At 42.0% G+C, this 21,262-nt stretch overlaps 1 protein-coding gene across 2 annotated transcripts in view; it reads left to right on the top strand.

The window, feature by feature from the left end:
• The first annotated feature begins 9,582 nt into the window (after positions 1-9,582).
• The window catches only part of PXK (PX domain containing serine/threonine kinase like), a 109,024-nt gene continuing 97,344 nt past the window's right edge, over positions 9,583-21,262 (top strand). For both annotated transcript variants that reach the window (XM_040359209.1, XM_040359210.1), the window contains exon 1: positions 9,583-9,744. In XM_040359209.1, coding sequence (XP_040215143.1) covers positions 9,643-9,744 — 102 coding nt within the window. In that variant the 5' untranslated portion in view covers positions 9,583-9,642. The remainder of the gene's footprint in view (positions 9,745-21,262) is intronic.

Below are 21,262 nucleotides of genomic sequence, written 5' to 3'. Positions count from 1 at the left end.
CTTTTAATATTAGGACACTTACCTGTCCTGGAGTCCAGCGCCGATCGCAGCAGAGCACGAGCGATCGCTCGTCACTCTGCTGCTCCCCCCGCCATCCACGCTGAGGGAACCAGGAAGTGAAGCGCTGCGGCTTCACTGCCCGGTTCCCTACGGCGCATGCGCGAGTCGCGCTGGGCCCGCCGATTGGCTCACACGCTGTGTGCTGGGAGCCGAGTGTTCCCAGCACACAACGGGCGACAGACGGGATGTGACGGAATGCCCGTCTTTCGCCCGTAGCGTGTGGCCGGAAGTGGGTGCAAATACCTGTCTTTAGACAGGTGTCTGCACCCCCCTCCCCCCTGAAAGGTGTCAAATGTGACACCGGAGGGGGGGAGGGTTCCGATCAGCGGGACTCCACTTTAGGGTGGAGGACCGCTTTAAGAAGGAAATCTAATTCATTTAGGATTTATATATACTTTGAGGCCTGGTGTAAAAAAAATCTGGTGCAGTTGTGCATGGTAACCAATCGGCTTCCAGGTTTTAGCCCCTGTTCACATGTCAAATCACAGCCTATTGCCGGCAACGGCACTGTCCCAATTGGTGCCACGCCAACTTTGCGGCCCCACACTGATTTCCAAAAGTAGTTCCTGCACTACTTTTGCTGACTTCGGGGACAATTTCAATGGACTTCTGTGCATTTACACGAACAGTTGTCCTTCAAATCGCCCCCGAACTCGCACTGAAATGGTGGTTTGAAATTGCGCGAGTTCATCTGGACTCGCACGATTTCAAACCCAAATTCTGTGTGAACGTACCCCAAGGCTGGGTTCACACTGGTACGACAAACGTTCCGAAATTGGAAGCTCATGTCGCATGATGTTTGAAAATCAATGGTTCCCTATGGGAGCCGTCTTAACTGGTCCGATACAAGTCGGTGCGACTTTGAAAATGCTCCCTGTACTACTTTGACCTGACTTTGGTCCTACTTCAGCCCATTGAATATCATTGAAGTCGGGTCAAAGTAGGATCCTTGTCCTTACCATCCGACTTGTGACATCTCACATGGCGATTACAGCAGCAGTAAAAGGAATTTATGTCGCACTGGGATTGATTTGATTGGTCAAAGGACAAGTCGTACTAGCACAAATTTGGATCAAAGTAGTATCCTGTTCATTCAAGTTGGATGGATGTAGGACTGATGTCGCAGGGCAAAGCAGGATGACTGTCGTGTAGTATTGGTGTGAACCCAGCCTTTGTCAAAGCTTGCTTGAACAAGCTGAAGTTAAAATCTAGTTACTATGCACAGCTCCACCAGATTCTGTGTGCTCCAGTTTTAGGCGCCTTTTACGCTATTTTTTAGCAGTGCTTTACCATCAATTTTGCAGCACTAGTGGGGCGTTTTTACCCCCCCCCCCCCGCGCTAGCGGCCAAGAAAGGGTTAAAACCACCTCAAAGTGCCTCTGCAGAGGCGTTTTGCCGGAGGTATAGCCGCGGTGCCTCAATGTGCCTCAATGTGGAGGAGCGGTATACACATCGCTCCAAAGATGTGGCTAGCAGGACTTTTTTTACCGTCCTGCTAGCGCACCCCTCCAGTGTGAAAGCCCTCAGGGCTTTCACACTAGAGAGACAGCAGCGGCTGTTTCAGGTCGCTTTGCAGACGCTATTTTTAGTTTTGTAGCGCCTGCAAAGTGACCCAGTGTGAAAGGGGTCTTGGTTAAACTTCCCTGAGTGTTACGGTAATACACGGTAAAACATAATGCGGGGTGGTGAAGAAACCATGGTGCCGCCTTGATGCTATTCTTTTACCATGCATTGGCACATAGGGCGCACACTGTTACAGTAGTGGGCAACACCAATGCATTGCACCACAATGCACAGGAATGCTCTTTGCCAACATGTGCATGTTAAGCATCTGTTTGCCGGGCATGGAGGACTGCCTGACCATATAAGGCTCCATGCACACTGAAGCTGATAAACTGCAGTTTATTGGCGTTTTGGCTTTTTTTTTTTTTTTTTAAAGCCCATGAACTGAACTCTGTTAGCCTATGTGCCCATGCACACCTGGGCATTTTTTTAGTGCTAATGAGCTTTGGAGTTTATTGTTTTTTTTTTTTTTCAGAACACCCGAAATTTGCGTTCAAAGTGCAGTTTTTTGGCAGGAAAAACACTCTAAAACGCCGGCGCCAGCGTTTTTTATCCATAAAAAAAAGAAAAGCTACACTGAAAAATGCTGATTAAAGCGATTGCAAAAACGCTAAAAAAACGTTGAAAGGCTCCCTGCAAAGCTACTGGCGTTTTTTTTTTTTTTATAGCTTTTATCAGCTTCAGTGTGCATGGAGCCTAAAGGTGCATTACGGGCATCTGTGTACATGGGCTGGCAGTCCTCCATACCTTGTAATCAGGAATGGCACAATGATCGTGTAGAAGTGGTGCCACCTTCGGGTTTTTTCATATGGCGGTCAGTTAGCACAGTCTGAGTTTTGTTTGGAAATCCATGCTGTATAATGGCTTATGTTCAGAATCTTTTATTGGTAATGAGAACTGCAGACAGATGGCCAATTCTGTAAATTGTGTGTATCTGAGATAAAAACATGTAATTCTTTTTGCGATTGTTTATTTGCCTTTGTGCACAATTATCATTATTTTATATACATATAATAAAGAATTGCATTACAGTTTAATTTAAACTCTTTTTATTTGGGTCAATATATTTCTAATGCTGGCTGCATGTGACAATTTGTATGCAATTCCAAACACTTTTAATCGGCTTTTGAATGTCGAAGCAACCAAATAATTCTGGGCAACCTACTACCGGCACTACCAAGATCCTGACCTGGAATCAATAGAAACTGTTGGCGGCGGGCTGCATTGATCACTATGGCCCTGTATAAAGTTAAAGGCTGAAATTCCTTGAAATATACAGCATGTGGACAGTATAAGTGTATGTATAGACGATACTTTTTATTTTTTAGGTAGTGTAGGGAAGTGTTAAAACCCATGTTAGCACCTCATTGGGGCGATTTTCCAAATGTTACAAATCTTGCACAGTTGTCATCACATGTGTCTCCATTTAGAAAGTTTGTATTGATTAAAGTAAATACCTTAAAGTGGAGTTCCACCCATAAATATAACATTACATCAGTAGTTTTAAAAAAAATTCATTAGTCCTTTACGAAATGTATTTTTTTTTTTAGATGCCTTCAAAGTGTTGTTGCTAGGCAGAATAGTTAATCTTCCCACTTCCTGCACCTAGGTGCTTAATGCTTCCTAACCTACACCGCACAGACTCCTGGGAATGTAGTGGGTGTAACTTTCCAGGAGTCTGTGCATTCCCCAGTCTCAAAGAATCATGTGACTTGGACAGCACAGGTGCTGAAACCTGATCTGACACTGCTTGTGCAGCACTGAGCATGTGCGAGGTCTGCAAGGCTGAAATCCAGGAAGTCATACAGTCTGGCTTCATGATGCCCACACTTAAGATGGCCCCAGTCAATTTCTATTTTATAAAGTGTCTAAATGCTGTAACAACCTAACAAAACAGACCTTAGTTTACAGGCCAACTTTACTAGAATACATTAAGCTTGTGTATTACAGGGGTATTTATATTTAAAAAGTGAAATTGTGGCCGGAACTCCGCTTTAAAGTGTTCTCCTTTACAAAAAAACATGCAATGGACACCCCCATCCCCCTCCCGTCCACGCAGTACTTGGCTCCAAGGATGCTGAGCTATCAGATCTTACACAGCTGGTCCAGTGGTCCAATTATTTTAGTAAATATAAACTGCTAAATACCTTTTCTCATCAGCAGTACATAGTAGTATCATGACTTCTATCAGTGTCTGGTTAAAGCTTGTAGGAGGAGTTTTCATTCTTCTCGGACTGTCCTGTGAGCCTGTAGGACCCCTTACCCTCTCTGGTTGGACTTGCGCTGATCACATGCATTCCCCCCCCCCAAAAAAAAACCTCTCGAGCAATACACACCAAACTGAGCATGTGCAGAGTGCCTCCTAGGGCTCTGTACTCTTAGGAGATGGATTAGGGACAGTGGGAGAAGGGGAGGATCAGAGAAGACCGATTTTACTGTTGTGGGTTTAGTAACACGTTAATGTCCGATCTCAGACTGGACTGGGGAAGGAGATGCGAGTAAGGAAGAATTTCAGCAGAGATTTTTTTTCCCTATAGTCGTTCAGTAAAATGAGTGAGCATCTTAATCATCATTTCAGAGAGGGGAGGTTGTTGATTTGTCCAAAATAAGGATGCCTCCAACTATAAGTGTAAAGTAGAACATACAGTATCTCACACAAGTGAGTACACCCCTCACTTTTTTTGTAAATATTTTATTATATCTTTTCATGTGATAACACTGAAGAAAAGACACTTTGCTACAATGTAAGGTAGTGAGTGTGCAGCTTGTATAACAGTGTAAATTTACTGTCCCTTCAAAATAACTAAACACACAGCCATTAATGTCTAAACCACTGGCAACAAAAGTGAGTACACCCCTAAGTGAAAATGTTCAAATTGGGCCAAATTAGCCATTTTCCTTCCCTGGTGTCATGTGACTCGTTAATGTTTTTCAAGGTCTCAGGTGTGAATTGGGAGCAGGTGAGTTACATTTGGTGTTATCACTCTTACTGGTCATTGAAAGTTCAACATGGCACCTCATGGCAAAAAGCTCTGAGGATCTGAAAAAAAAATTGTTGCTCTACATCAGGGATATGCAATTAGCGGACCTCCAGCTGTTGCAAAACTACAAGTCCCATCATGCCTCTGCCTCTGGGTGTCATGCTTGTGGCTGTCAGTCTTGCTATGCCTCATGGCACTTGTAGTTCTGCAACAGCTGGAGGTCCGCTAATTGCATATCCCTGTTCTACATAAAGATGGCCTAGTCTATAAGAAGATTGCCAAGATCCTGAAACTGAGAGGAGAGGAGAGCCGCCCACCTGAGCGCCTTCTGGAGCCTGCAGGCTAAGATGGACGTCACATCACACATCCCGCGGCTATGGCACTCAGCCACTCCCTCCCGACGCCCCTGATCAGCCCCATGTGTCATTATTTTGTTGGACCCATTTTTGCTCTATTTACAGCCTTTAGTATGTCTCGCATATCTACAAAGTCTACATCTAGACTTTGCAATATTTGCCCACTTTTTCCTTTTTAACTGTTGTTGTCTCACAAATGTGTATAGATTGCACCTATAAAGTCCCAAAACTCTTCTCTCCTTTTCCTACTATATACCTAAGGGATGTTGGTGCCACATACAGTTGTGCTCATAAGTTTACATACCCTGGCAGAATTCATGATTTCTTGGCCATTTTTCACTTTAGAACGACAAATTGCTTTTTAAAAAATGTGCCTGTTATGATCCCATAGAGAAGCATTAGGATTTTCTTAGGGACCTATTGCCGTAGCAAAGTGTCGTCAGTCTTTATAATGCTGATCTTAAAAAGTCAAAGTGTGTGCTGTGGCCAGAGAACTCCTTTAACCACTTCCTGTTCAGCATATGTCTGTAAATGTCCTGGACAGGAAGCAGTTATACCAATGTTAGGGCAGCACCTGCAGCAACCATCCTGGTATTGTTTTAGTGCCAGCAATCAACTTTCCTGTAAAAGTGATCTAAGCGGCTTTACAGCTGCCCAGGTCACTTTTAGAGCCTCTGTGCTCACTCATGCTCTTATGCAAATTCACATTTATGTCTGGCAAGTATATGTAAAAAGTGATCGCGCTACACGTGAGGTATCGCCGTGAACGTCAGAGCGAGAGCAATAACTGTAATGCCAGAGCTCACATTTACTCTAAATTTCGGGATGTAAAAAATGACATTTTTTTTTAATGTCATTAAAAACGATCGTGTGTGTAGTATCCAGAGCATTTTTCACGACAAAAAAAATGGGCATTAAAAATTTAGAACATGCTCAAAATGTTCACATCGTAAAAAATGGTCGTGTGCGGGCTTTAACAACGTGAAAAAAACGTGCATGCTCAGAAGCAAGTTATGAGACAGGAGCGCTCGTTCTGGTAAAACTAGCATTTGTAATGGAGATCGCACATTCATCACGCTGTAACAGACTGAAAAGCGCGAATCATCTCTCGCCAAACTTTTACTAACACAAAAGCAGCCTCAAGGGTGACGCCATCCGAATGGAACTTCCCCTTTATAGTGCCGTCGTACGTGTTGTACGTCACCGCACTTTGCTAGAGCATTTTTTTTTCACGATTGTGTGTAGGCAAGGCCGGGCTTAACAATAATCGGGTTGAAAAAAACGTTTTTTTTTTCTAGACCATTAAAAATGGTCGTGTGTACGCGGCATAAGGCTTTGTTCACACTTCTTCACATGGCTGCGGGTGCAGGAATCACAGCGATTCCCTCACCCGCAGTAAAAACACGCTGCTCTGTGAAAACGCACAGGGCTGCCATTCATTCTGAATGGCACCACCATGCATGTAAAAGCAATGCAGGTGCGGGAGACAAAGAGAAATCGCATGGTCACAATGATCATGCAACTTCCATGCATGCTGCATTTTGAAAAAGGTGCATGCCTCAATTTCTGCGGGAAACACAGGCACGGCAGGCTATTGAAATGAATGGGCTGCCGCCTGCCGTGCCCATGCAAGCGTGGCCGGCAAAAACACATACAGTTAAACCTTGGTTTGAGAGTGTTTTGTAGGACAAGCAAACATTTTTAATAAATTTGAAATTTTATATACAAGCGATGTCTTGATATAAAAGTAGCGTCATATCGCAACAGAGTATGAAAGAGAAGAGAGGCGCCTCTAAGTGTAGCAATATGGTTACATTTAATGAAGGTACAACATTTAGAAGCGCACATGATTAAAACAGGCAGATCTAAGTATGCAGGCATCCAGGGTAAAGCTGTTCACATACCATTCTCCGCACCGCCAATGATGTTGTCCCTTCCACGAGCGGTTCAAGCTTCATTTTCTGATCGCTCTACTGCAGGGTAGTCTTTCCGATCACGATTGCAGACTGATAGCGGTGAGAGCTGGCGGTGAAGAGGATGGTCTATGTGGATCGCTTTACCTCGGATCCCTGCATACTTAGATGTGCCTCTTTTAATCATCAACCATGTGAGTTATTAACTGGTTGCCGACCAGCCGCCGCAGTTCTACGACGGCAGGCCGGCTCTCCTGTGCGAGAGCCCGTAGCTCTACGTCGGCAGTTGAAGCGGCCGGGCACCCGCGATCGCTCGTTACGGAGCGAGAATCGGGAGATGTGTGTGTAAACACACAGCTCCCGGTCCTGTCAGGGGAGAAATTCCTGACCAACTGTTCATACAATGTATGAACAGCGATCAGTCATTTCCCCTAGTGAGGCCACCCCCCCTACAGTTGGCATTTTTATAGTAATCCAATGCATTTTTATAGGACTGATCGCTATAAAATGCCAATGGTCCCAAAAATGTGTCAAAAGTGTCCGAAGTGTCCGCCATAATGTCGCAGTACCGAAAAAAAATCGTTGATTGCCGCCATTACTAGTAAAAAAAAAATATTAATAAAAATGCCATAAAACTACCCTCTATTTTGTAAACGCTATAACTTTTGCACAAACCAATCAATAAACGCTTATTGCGATTTTTTTTTTTACGAAAAATATGTAGACGAATACGTATCGGCCTAAACTGAGGAAAAAAAATTTGGGGGATATTTTTTATAGCAAAAAGTAAAAAATATTCATTTTTTTCAAAATTGTCACTCTATTTTTGTTTATAGCACAAAAACTAAAAACCGCAGAGGTGATCAAATACCACCAAAAGAAAGCGCTATTTGTGGGGAAAAAAGGACGCCAATTTTGTTTGGGAGCCACGATGCACGACCGCGCAATTGTCAGTTAAAGCGACGCAGTGCCGAATCTCAAAAAGTGCTCTGGTCTTTGACCAGCAATATGGTCCGGGGGTTAAGTAGTTAAATGTTGTACATTCATTAAATGTAACCATATTGCTACACTTAGACGCGCCTCTCTTCTCTTTTATACTCTGTAGCTCCTGCTGGATTTTGCTTCTAATCCCCTGTGGAGGCTTCTATTTGTGGATGGACATTTTATGGTTGCACAACTTATCACATTGCTATAATCTTTTTATATGGACTATAAACTGAAGGATTTATGAATAAATGGTTGTGGAACGAATCATTCAAATTTCCATTATTTCTTATGGGAAAATTCGCTTTGGATTACAAGCATGCTTCCAGAGCGAATTATGCTTGCAATCCAAGGTTTTACTATATGTGAACCTAGGGGTAAAGTCTTGTAAAGTGTCACCAATAGACAATTTTAGGTTTTGTAGTTTGTTGCCATTTCACAGGTGTGCCCAATTTTAAATCATGTTTGGAAATCTATTTACTCGGCGCAAGTTCATTTTTAATATTTTACAAAATTTTTATTGAAATTAATTTTGTGTATTTTTTTCTAAAGATTAGCGTTTTAATAAACCGTTGTGCAAATATTATGCAATAAAAATTTGCATCAACTACCATTTTATTCTCCGAGGCCTCTGCTTTTACAAAATATATAGGGGCTAGATTCAGCAACAACATACGGCGGCGTATCTCCAGATACGGCCCTGTAATTTCAAATCTGCGCCATCGTATCTTTACGCCGATTCTCAAAGGCAGAAAGGCTTCCTCCGCTGACGTAAGTTGAATACGCCGGCGTATAATTGTGTGAAATTTTACACTGGCCGCTAGGGACGCTTCCGTAGATTTCAGCGTAGAATATGCAAATTACCTAGATACGCCGATTCACAAACGTACGTGCGCCCGACGAATTTTTTTTACGTCCTTTGCGTAAGGCTTTTCCGGCGTAACGTTGCTCCTGCTTCTATGAGGTGTACGCAATGTTAAGTATTGACGTCGTTCCCGCGTCGAATTTTGAATTTTTTTACGTCGTTTGCGTAAGTCGTTCGCGAATAGGGCTGGACGTAATTTACGGTCACGTCAAAATCAATACGTCCTTGCGGTGTACTTTGGAGCAATGCACACTGGAATATGTACACGGATGGCGCATGCGCCATTAGTAAAAAACGTCAATCACGTTGGGTCACCAAGAATTAACATAAAACACGCCCTCTCATCCACATTTGAATTACGCGCTTACGCTGGCCCCATTTACGCTACGCCGCTGTAACTTAGAAGGCAAGTGCTTTGTGAATACAGCACTTGCCTCTCTAACTTACGGCGGCGTAGCATAAATACAATACGCTACGCCGCCGTAACATTGTGCGCCTCTACCTGAATCTAGCCCATAATGTTTGGAGGTTCTAAGTAACTTTCTAGCAAAAAAAAGTAGATTTTTGCAAGGATACAAAAAAATTCAAAACCAGACAACAAGTGGTTAATGATGTAAATGTGTGTGTCTTTTATGTATGCCTGGAGGCATCAGTTTCATCAGAGCCTTGTACATAGGGAGGACTGTACATGAATCAGACCATAGACAGCTCTGTGCAGTGCAGCACTCTCTCTAGGACCCAGAGGCGGCGTCAGCTCCTCCCTCCCGTACACGCCCCAATAGCAAAGTCACACCCCTCTTCCTCGTGACACTGTCTCGTGGAACGCCCATCATGTCACGGTAGCCCCACCCTCAGCCCCTGGGCACGCCCCCCTGAGTGGCCGGGCCTGCGCTCAGTAAGGTTGTCTCGGAGTTGCCGGGATGGCGTTCATGGAGAAGCCGCCGTCCAATAAACTGTCTCTGGATGACACCGCACCGCTCACCGCTGTCATAGAGGCCAGCCAGAGCCTGCAGTCCCACACTGTGAGTGTGTATATAGATACATGTGTGTATAGAGTGTGTATATGGAGTGCTGTGTGTACTGTACTCCCTCCCTGCGTGTCATCTGTACCCTGTCCTGTACATCATACATGGAGGGTGTATATATACAGATCACTGATACATGGAGGGTGTATATACATAGATCACTGATACATGGAGGGTGTATATACATAGATCACTGATACATGGAGGGTGTATATATACATAGATCACTGATACATGGAGGGTGTACACTATATCTGATACATGGAGGGTGTATATACATATATCTGATACATGGAGGGTGTATATATACATAGATCACTGATACATGGAGGGTGTATATATACATAGATCACTGATACATGGAGGGTGTATATACATAGATCACTGATACATGGAGGGTGTATATACATAGATCACTGATACGTGGAGGGTGTATATACATAGATCATTGATACATGGAGGGTGTATACTATATCTGATACATGGAGGATGTATATACATAGATCACTGATACATGGAGGGTGTATATTACAGATCACTGATACATGCAGGGTGTATATTACAGATCACTGATACATGGAGGGTGTATATACATAGATCACTGATACATGGAGGGTGTATATACACAGATCACTGATACATGGAGGGTGTATATACACAGATCACTGATACATGGAGGGTGTATATACATAGATCACTGATACATGGAGGGGGTATATACATAGATCACTGATACATGGAGGGTGTATATACACAGATCACTGATACATGGAGGGTGTATATACACAGATCACTGATACATGGAGGGTGTATATACACAGATCACTGATACATGGAGGGTGTATATACACAGATCACTGATACATGGAGGGTGTATATACACAGATCACTGATACATGGAGGGTGTATATACACAGATCACTGATACATGGAGGGTGTACACTATATCTGATGCATGGAGGGTGTATATATACAGATCACTGATACATGGAGGGTGTATATATACAGATCACTGATACATGGAGGGTGTATATATACAGATCACTGATACATGGAGGGTGTATATATACAGATCACTGATACATGGAGGGTGTATATATACAGATCACTGATACATGGAGGGTGTATATATACAGATCACTGATACATGGAGGGTGTATATACATAGATCACTGATACATGGAGGGTGTATATTACAGGTCACTGATACATGGAGGGTGTATATTACAGATCACTGATACATGGAGGGTGTATATACATATATCACGGATACATGGAGGGTGTATACTATTCAGAAGCAGAACTATAGTTTTGTCTGCATTTAATATTTATCGCATCTTCATCACAATAAATTATTTAGGGATGATGTTTATATGAGTTGTGTGTGTGTGTATATATATATATATATATATATATATATATATATATATATATATATATATATATATATATATATAATGCTCTTCATAACATATCTGTCACAGGTTATGTCTATATAGTACACACATATGTTGTACAACATATTATATAGTATGTGTGTGTGAATGATGTACAGCCCATTATATAGTACATACAAATGACATACAGTATACTCTACAGTAGATATACATATGACGTACATTACATTTATTATATATGTATGGCAATGGCACGCAATACTTTTATATAGTGTGTGTGTGTGTATATACACACACACACACTTGACATACAGTATACCAATGATGTACAGCACATTTTATAGTACATACAGTTTACTCTATAGTGTGTACATATGACTTACAATACATTTATTATATATGTATGGCACACAGTGTGTATATATATATATATATATATATATATATATATATATATATATATATATATATATATATATATATATATATATATATAGATATATATATATATATATATAGATATAGCCGGCACTATGATTATACCATATGTGGTCATTATTGTATCCTGACAAGTATAAAAAGGACAAGCAGACACATTTGGGCACATGCCTTGTTCACAGCTCTATTATACATTATATAATATATACTCATGATGTTGCCAGTAATGAGTATATATGTCTCTCTAGGATGCGGTATGTTATAATCTGTTATAAATTGTTTGTAATCTCTCTGTTCATCTACAATCGGTTGTACATATACTGTGTACACCAAGGGATGTCTGATAGTCTATAGGTAACTAGGACATATACACGGAGAGCACTTACAACTGTCTGTCTTGTATCTGTATGGGATAGATAATGAAGATAATTACAGTACAATTTTGTTTTTTCTTTAATGGGTCTTATCTCCACAGATATAATCACAGGGCTTATTAATGTGTCTATCGTATACAGATGACGACTATAATGTGTGTTATAATCCGCTCTGTATAATAATCACTTGATACATCCGTTATTTCATGGTCCAGTGGTGGTATATCAGGGCAGAATGGAGACATTTGCATGCATTGCAGAGATGTACAGAACATTTTCTGCATTTTATCCCTCTATAGACCCCTCAGGTACAGAAGAATACTTTGTTGATCTGACAGAAATATGCCCCCCTCCTCAGTCCTGTGGTGATCTCAAAACACGCAGAATTTTTGAGGCCTGCCCAGTGTCGGCCCTGCCAAGCTATCTTTTGCTGAACTACTCAAACCCATAGTTTGTTCTTCACATCATAAAATTGTTCTAAGATAAGAGCAAGGGCTAATTAGGTTACCTCAGGTAGATATGCACAGGAGGGCTCTGAATTTTTGGCAGGACCAACAGGTATTTTTGTGCTCTCGTTGAACAGCTATTACAAAATGCTTCCAATGAGAGCAAATACTGTGCGCTGTGGTGTATGAAGCACAACAACACATATGACATGCATTACCATGCACTGCTGTATTGTGCACATGATCACAGTGAAATACTGTAAATAGGCCCATGTTTTCATGAGGGGTAATGGAACACAGAGCACAGATTTATATATTATATACTGTGCCAAGTACAGCTGATATCCACACAGGATGTGTGCAGAATGGAAACTGAAAGTAACTGAAGTACGAGTTGTGTGATGTGTACAGCATAATGGTGCTGGAGCTGTGAGGGTTGTGTGAGGCTTTCGGAACAATAATACTCTAACTATGAGGGTTTTACAAAGTATATGGGATGCAAGTGCTATAGTTATGAAGATTATGTGAGGTATACGGGAATATAGCGCTGTACCTAATGAGGGTTGTGTGAGGTATATGGGATAGTATCGCTGTACCTCTGAGAGATGTGTGAGGTATATGGGATAGTAACTCTGTACCTAATGAGGGTTGTGTGAGGTATATGGAAAGTATTGTACCTATGAGGTATATGCAGGGCTTTTTTTCAGGGAGAACTTGGTGGAACTCAGTTCCACCACCTCTGGCTCAGACCCTTTGGCGCCTGCTCAACACAATCACTTGTAAACACAGAAGTCTGGTTTCTGTGTTTACAAGCAACAGCTCTACACTCTGTGTGTTACCACCTGAACTCTGCACTCTGTATGTAATGCAATCCTGGTATTTAATGCCCCTTTAAGACCCTTCTACTGTTTGTGAAATCTGAACGGGGTCGCGGTTGAGTTCCTGCACCTATTTTCTGAGAAAAAAAGCTCTGGGTATATGGGATAGTAACGCGGTACCTAATGAGGGTTGTGTGGGGTATATGGGATAGTAACGCTGTACCTAATGAGGGTTGTGTGAGGTATATGGGATAGTAACGCTGTACCTAATGAGGGTTGTGTGAGGTATATGGGATAGTAACGCTGTACCTAATGAGGGTTGTGTGAGGTATATGGGATTAGTAACGCTGTACCTAATGAGGGTTGTGTGAGGTATATGGGATAGTAACGCTGTACCTAATGAGGGTTGTGTTCGGTATATGGGATAGTAACGCTGTACCTAATGAGGGTTGTGTGAGGTATATGGGATAGTAACGCTGTACCTAATGAGGGTTGTGTGAGGTATATGGGATAGTAATGCTGTACCTAATGAGGGTTGTGTGAGGTATATGGGATAGTAATGCTGTACCTAATGAGGGTTGTGTGAGGTATATGGGATAGTAATGCTGTACCTAATGAGGGTTGTGTGAGGTATATGGGATAGTAATGCTGTACCTAATGAGGGTTGTGTGAGGTATATGGGACAGTAACGCTGTACCTAATGAGGGTTGTGTGAGGTATATGGGATAGTAACTCTGTACCTAATGAGGGTTGTGTGAGGTATATGGGATAGTAATGCTGTACCTAATGAGGGTTGTGTGAGGTACCGTATTTATCGGCGTATAACACGCACAGGCGTATAACACGCACCCTAACTTTAAGAGGGAAGTTTTAGGGAAAAAACATTCCACAGCCCCCTGCGTATAACACGCAGGCACAGTTTACCCTCTATTTTCAGGGTAAAAAAGTGAGTGTTATACGCCAACAAATACAGTATATGGGATAGTAATGCTGTACCTAATGAGGGTTGTGTGAGGTATATGGGATAGTAATGCTGTACTTAATGAGGGTTGCGTGAGTCAAGTACAGTAAAACCTTGGTTTGCAAGCAATTTTTGTTCCAGAAACATGCTTGTAATCCAAAGCACTTGTATATCAAAGCATTTTTTTTACAGGGTATAAAAGAGAAGAGAGGCACCTCTAAGTGTAGCAATAAGTTTCTAAATGTTGTACCTTCATTAAATGTAACCATATTGCTACACTTAGAGGCTCCTCTCTCTTTTTTTTTTTTATACTCACTTGTGACATGACGCAACTCTTATATCAAGACATCGCTTGTATACCAAGGCAAAATTTATTAAAACATTTTGCTTGTCTTGCAAAACGCTCTCAAACCTAGTTACTCTCAAACCAAGGTTTTACTGTACAGAAGAATACTTTGTTGATCTCCAGAAATGTGCCCCCCTCCTCAGTCCTGTTGTGGGCTCAAAACACGCAGCATTTTTGAGGTCTGCCGGGTGTCAGCTCTGCTCAGCTATCTTTTGCTAAACTGTAGCCGTGAGGGTTGTGTAAGGTGAACGGGATAATTGTGTTGTAACATTGAGGTATATGGTTTAATAGTGTTGTATCTGTAAATGGTTGTGTGAGGTATATGGGAAAATAGTTGTGTAGCATTGAGGTATGTGGAATAATAGTGTTGTACCTATGAGGGTTGTGTGAGGTATATGGGGAAAATAGCGATGTAACCTATGGGGAAAATGGTATTGTAAGGGTTTTGTGAGGTATACAGTATAATGGTATTGTAGTTATGAGTGTTGTGTGAGGTATACGGGATAATAGTTCTGTAGCAGTGAGGTATACGGGATAATGGTGCTGTAGCTATGAGGGATATACAGGATGATGGTATTGTAAGCTGTGAGGTATACAGTATAATGGTGCTGTAGCTATGAGGGGTATACGGGATGATATCGCTAGAGCTGTGATCACTGTCTGGGCCCACTCACACCTCTCGCTCCTATTGGTTACTTTCATATGAACACTTTGTATCACAGCACACCGTATTTTACATTTTTTTTTCTGTGGTAGTTGAGCTGAATTTCATTGCTTGTTTTTTCTCAGAATTGTTATTTCCTTGATGAAAATAAAAATAAATTCTAGCTATTTCCTGGTAGGTCTGAAAGGTCAGAAGAAATACTTTTTGCATAATTGTCAGCGCGACAATCAGGCTGCTGGCATTTTCAGAAGGTGAGGTCAGCAATGGCAGCATGTGTTTTTATTTTTTTCATAGAAGGGTTTCTTAAAGCAGAACTCTGGTGAAAACAGAAGCCGATTCTTGTATTGGCTCCCCCTACCCACTGCCTGTGTTTACCTTCTCATGCCACTGCGTTAAATCTAGGTGTTTTGGGGGCAAGGGAGGCACAGGTGAAATGTACAGCCTGCTGCCAACAGCTTACCAAAAATTAATGGCTGAAATGCATGACGGCTGTACACTGTTCTTAGCAGTTCTTACATTTAGGGACAAGTTCCCCATAAATTTCAGCCTGTCATTTGATTTTGACGGGTGCTGACTGCATCTCTGCCTCACTTGTGCCCAAAAATGCCCACATATATGGCTGTTTTGCTCATTTTTCTCTAGAGGCAGAAGTAGAAAAGCTTACCTTATTAATTGCTTCTGTGGGTTTTCTTCACGTCACGCAACCAGTCTCTAAAGCCGCTGCTCAGCCTCTCTGACCTCATCACATACAACACAGGACCAGTGGTCATGCGTTGTGTGAGGATGTCAAGGGCTCAGCCATGAACTTGGCGTGTCGGAGAGCACTGGCTGCCAGGGGAGTTAGGAACAAGGTAAGTATTTCCGCTTATTCCTCTCCCCCAGAGAAAGCAAGAATTTAACCCTTGCAGTTCAGGGTTTAGTTTTTTATTTTGAAGTGAGCCTGTCATAAATTTGACCAGTCAAAAATTAATTATCCTGCAAAAGAAGGCTTGGACATATTTAACTTTCCCACTGCCCATATTGATGAGTAATGTACCCCCAAAGTCTGCTGGGAAACCCACACTTCTGCGATTGCTGATCTCCTGTGTCCCCCATAGCACTCTGTGTTTTCTTTTTCTCTCCTCCATGTCACTATTGTGTCCTGCACTGGAGTTGAACTGGAGTTTGACAGGTGCTCTTTATATAAGACCCCAAACCCCTCCTTTGCACTTGAAGTATTCAAAACGTCAAGATTGACGTTTTTGAATACTTTATTTTTTAAAGCTGGCACCTTTAAGATGCCAGTAATCTGGGAACTGATGTCATGACATCACTTCTGGATTACTAAATTCGAGACAGAAACAAAGCATCGCCTTTTTTCGGGTCTTCGGCCAGCCGGTTGCTCGGGCCTCATATATATATATATATATATATATATATATATATATATATATATATATATATATATATATATATATATATATATATATATATATATATATATAATATATACACACTGTAGGAAACACACCGACTGATTATCCAATAGAACTGCTGTACACTATGGGGCAGATCCACATACATGCCCGGCGCAGATGTAAGATACGCTAAGCCGCTGTAACTTACTTTGAGTTGGTTTGAATCCTCAACGAATTCGCACCGTAAGTTACGGCGGCGTAGTGTATCTCTCACGGCGTAAGGGCGCGGAATTTAAATTCGGCGGGTAGGGGACGTGTTTCATTTAAATGAAGCGCGTCCCCGCGCCGTCCGTAAAAACTCCCAGGGTGCATTGCTCCAAATGATGTCGCAAGGACGTCATTGTTTTCGACGTGAAAGTAAATGGTGTCCAGCCCCATTCACGGACGACTTATGCAAACGACGTAAAATTTTCAAAATTAGACGCGGGAACGGCCAAACTTAACATTGAGTACGCCACCATATAGCAGCTTTAACTATACGCTGGAAAAAGCCGAACGGGAACGACGTAAAAAAATGCGACGGCCGCTCCTACGTTCGTGGATCGGCAGAAATAGCTAATTTGCATACTCGACGCGCAATACGACGGAAACGCCACCTAGCGGCTGCCGAAACATTGCATGTAAGATCTGAAGGCGTACGCCTGTCGGATCTAACACAGATGCCGTCGTATCTTGTTTTGTGGATACCAAAACAAAGATACCACGCGCAAAATTTAAAATTACGCAGCGTATCAAGAGATACGCCGGCGTAATTTCTTTGAGGATCTGCCCCTATGTTTTGTTTTATATACAGCATTCTGTATTTAAAGCACAAAAGTGTGTAAATGGGTCCAAAAACTGACCCATAGTTTTGACTTTTAGGTTGTGGATAGATATATAATATTTTGTTGAAAAAATGTCCTTCCAGTTCACATATATCTGTGTGTATACTGTATGTATATCCATGTACCCAGAATGTCATGGCTGATAATAGTAAGCATTGCAAAATTGTAAACCTTTCCATGACGTTGTGATAGTTCAGCTAGCATTAACTGCTGCTTGTTTTGGTGTAAGCAAAGCTTGTATGATTTAGCTTTACCTGTACTGCCTCTTGGCCGTCATGCACACGTTGATTTGAAGAGCTTTTCCAGAATAATTTCAACATTAAGCTTTCCATGTTATCCTTTGTGCTGTTCACATCTGAGCAGTGTGCTAACGCTCAGAAAAAGTACAGGAGCTCCTTTTTGCCATTTTTGACTTTAATAGGCTTCAATCGGAGCACCTAATACATTGAGCGGAAAAAGTATTTGATCCCCTGCTGATTTTGTACGTTTGCCCACTGACAAAGAAATGATCAGTCTATAATTTTAATGGTAAGTTTATTTTAACAGTGACAGACAAAAATATCTAGAAAAATGCATTTAAAAAAAGTCATAATGAATTTAACGAGTGAAATAAGTATTTGATCCCCTGTCAGTCTGCAAGATTTATGGCTCCCAGGTATCTTCTATACAGGTAACAAGCTGAGATTAGGAGCACTCTCTTAAAGGGAGTGCTCCTAATCTCGGCTTGTTACCCATATAAAAGACACCTGTCCACAGAAGCAATCAATCAGATTCCAATCTCTCCATCATGGCCAAGACCAAAGAGATGTCCAAGGATGTCAGGGACAAGATTGTAGACCTACACAAGGCTGGAATGGGCTACAAGACCATCGCCCAGCAGCTTGGTAAGAGGGGGACAACAGTTGGTGTGATTATTCGCAAATGGAAGAAACGCAAAATAACTCAATCTCCCTCAGTCTGGGGCTCCATGCAAGATCTCACCTCGTGGCATTTCAATATTCATGAAAACAGAGAGGAATCAGCCCAGAACTACACGGGAGAATCTTGTCGATTAATTTCAAGGCAGCTGAAGAAGCAATGATAGGCTAGCGAAACCCAGCTTCAGCATGACGTTGGCACGTCAGGGACGGCCCACAGTACATGCGGCTTTGCACGGCTCTGCACAGCGGTGGTAAAGGGACCCCTGGAAGCATTACCTGGATGTTGGTATATAGGAGCTTAACTGCTTCAGCATTCAGCCGCAAACTGCATAGAAGAGCTGGGAGTGAATGGTGGATGTCCTAGTGGAGACGACAGAGGTGGTGAGATGATACCTAAACATTATTGATCGTCACATGATGTGACCCTGAACGCTTTAGATCTCTCTTCTCCCTCCCGTAGGTGAACCTTCCCACCATCCTCCCCTTGATGAACTATCCTCAAGGAACTCTTGTATTCCAGGATGATCTCCCCATGTTTGACGCTGGTTATTACAAGCTTGACTGACCAAGCAGCCTGTAGTCATAGCCTAACGCCTCAAAGAACTAAGTACCAGGACTGCAGGAAGTACCTCCACAGACTTTTACTTCATCCTTCTAACTCGGACAATTTTCTTGAGCAGTTCCTAAATTGGCAAGCCGCTCTGTAGTGCCTGCAACCACACCAGCAAATATACACAGTCCATCTATGGTCCCATGCAAATGGATTGCCCCTATGGATTTTACAGTGCTATCAACCAATTTATGGTAGACCATATATAAGTGTGACTGCTGTGTGAATGGATGCGAGCGCAGTGTATGTGTGTGTGTGTGTGTATATGTATATGTATGTGTGTGTGTGTGTGTGTGTATATATATATATATATATATATATATATATATATATATATATATATATATATATACATACATACATACATACATACATACATACATACATACATACATACACACATTAGGGCTGTTACTGATTAAAATGTTTGTATTCGATTAATCTTTTTTTTATTAATCAACTTATTTTGATTAATTATAATGCGCATACATTTTTCGGATCACCACCAAATATATTGCCTACTGTAATATCCTCAGACACCTCCCCCCCCCACTGTAATATCCTCAGACACCTCCCCCCACTGTAATATGGTCCACATCTCCCCCACTGTATGGGAAGATTAGTGCTTGCTTAGTCCTACCAGAGAAGCCGGCCGAACATGAGCAGTTGAGGCCGGGTGATGACGTCAGCGCGCCCCTCTAGGCCGCCGCCGGGTGGACCAAGATGACCGACGCTCCGGGAGCTAGGCCGAAGCCGCGGTCTTTCCTATGGCTGAGGCCGCAGCGGAGCTCCGCAGATCACGTGGTGTGCCGATCCGCATATGATGACTCGTTCAGATCACGGATCATTTCGATCCGTTGCACCACTAGTATCGATCAACATTTTTTACGATTAATCGAGGAATTAATCTTTAATTTCCACAGCCCTATATATATATATACACAAAATAATCTATGTTATTCACTGCATATAAAAGTTATGGCTGATCAGCATATACTGTATGACATTTGTTCTTGGGTTTAGATGCACTTTTTTATCTTATGCATCTAAACCCAAGAACAAATGTCATACAGTATATGCTGATCGGCTATAACTTTTATATGCAGTGAATAACATTGATTATTTTGTTACAATAATCTTGGTGAGATATATTAGGCAGTGAGTAAACATGTCTCTGAAGTTAAAGTGTTTGAAAGCCAAAAAAATGGGCATCGCAGTATGTTGGGTATGGGGCAGCCTAGTTGAAAACCCGTCTTGACCCGTGTCCTCAGCCAAAAATGCCTACAGTGGACATGTGAGCATCAGAACTGGACCAGTTCTGGCCTGATCTGAGGAATCACACTTTTTCTTTTACATCGTGTGGATATCCAGGTGCATGTATGTTGCTTATCTAGGGAAGAGATGGCACCAAGATGCAGTATGGTAAGAAGGCAAGCCGGTGGAGGCAGTGTGATGCTTTGGTAAATGTTCTGCTGGGAAAACTTGTTTCTGCCATTTATGTGAACGTCACTTTTGACACAAACCACCTACCTAAACATTGTTGGTGTCCAAGTACATCCCTTCAATAAGAGTATTCCTCTTTACAGCGCGCTTTATTCTCTCTTCCTCATTAAGATATGTGAAATGTTGGTATTCTGTACTAAAGGTTGGAAGTGAATGCCATCGAGGGGGTCAGGAGGATCTTGGAGAAGATAAACACTGTGGGGGTCCCTCTCGAACTTCCTGCACATTGTTGTTTTACCCTGGGCCTCAATACTAAACACAGCAGCTGGTTCAGTGCAAACACAATGCCCCTGCCTGCAGCACAAATAAGCATTTTAGTACCGTTTATTAAAAAGAAATATACCAACGTTGATGTGGGACCAGCTTTTCTGCTAATGCATAGAGAGCCAGCAGAGTAATAGGGAGATAGAAGAACAAAGTCTCTCTTGTTTTATTTTATTTAAGTCGGCTACATTAATGCTGTCATTAAGCAGTGAGCCTGGGTGAGAAGCCTCCGATGAATGCTGCCATTCCCTGACTCTCAGGCCATGATAATGCAGGACGGCAACGCTGAACCGATTTGGCTTTATTTACTAACTAGTAAGTGGTTTGAGATTGGTAGTTTATATCTAGTTATTAGAGGTGCCTGTCATACTTAAAGTGCACCTGTCATGGAGGCTTTTATCTGTGTCTTACTTCACAGTCCTGGAACAAGCATTTTTATTTTGTGTTAAAAAGTCAGAAAATAATAAAAGCAAAGCATCAACATGACAACTAG

Source organism: Rana temporaria, chromosome 7, assembly GCF_905171775.1.
Source record: "Rana temporaria chromosome 7, aRanTem1.1, whole genome shotgun sequence".
In the NCBI taxonomy this organism is placed as follows: Eukaryota; Metazoa; Chordata; class Amphibia; order Anura; family Ranidae; genus Rana; species Rana temporaria.
The sequence above is the reverse complement of the archived record's forward strand: the minus strand, read 5'-3'. Positions and strand labels throughout refer to the sequence as shown.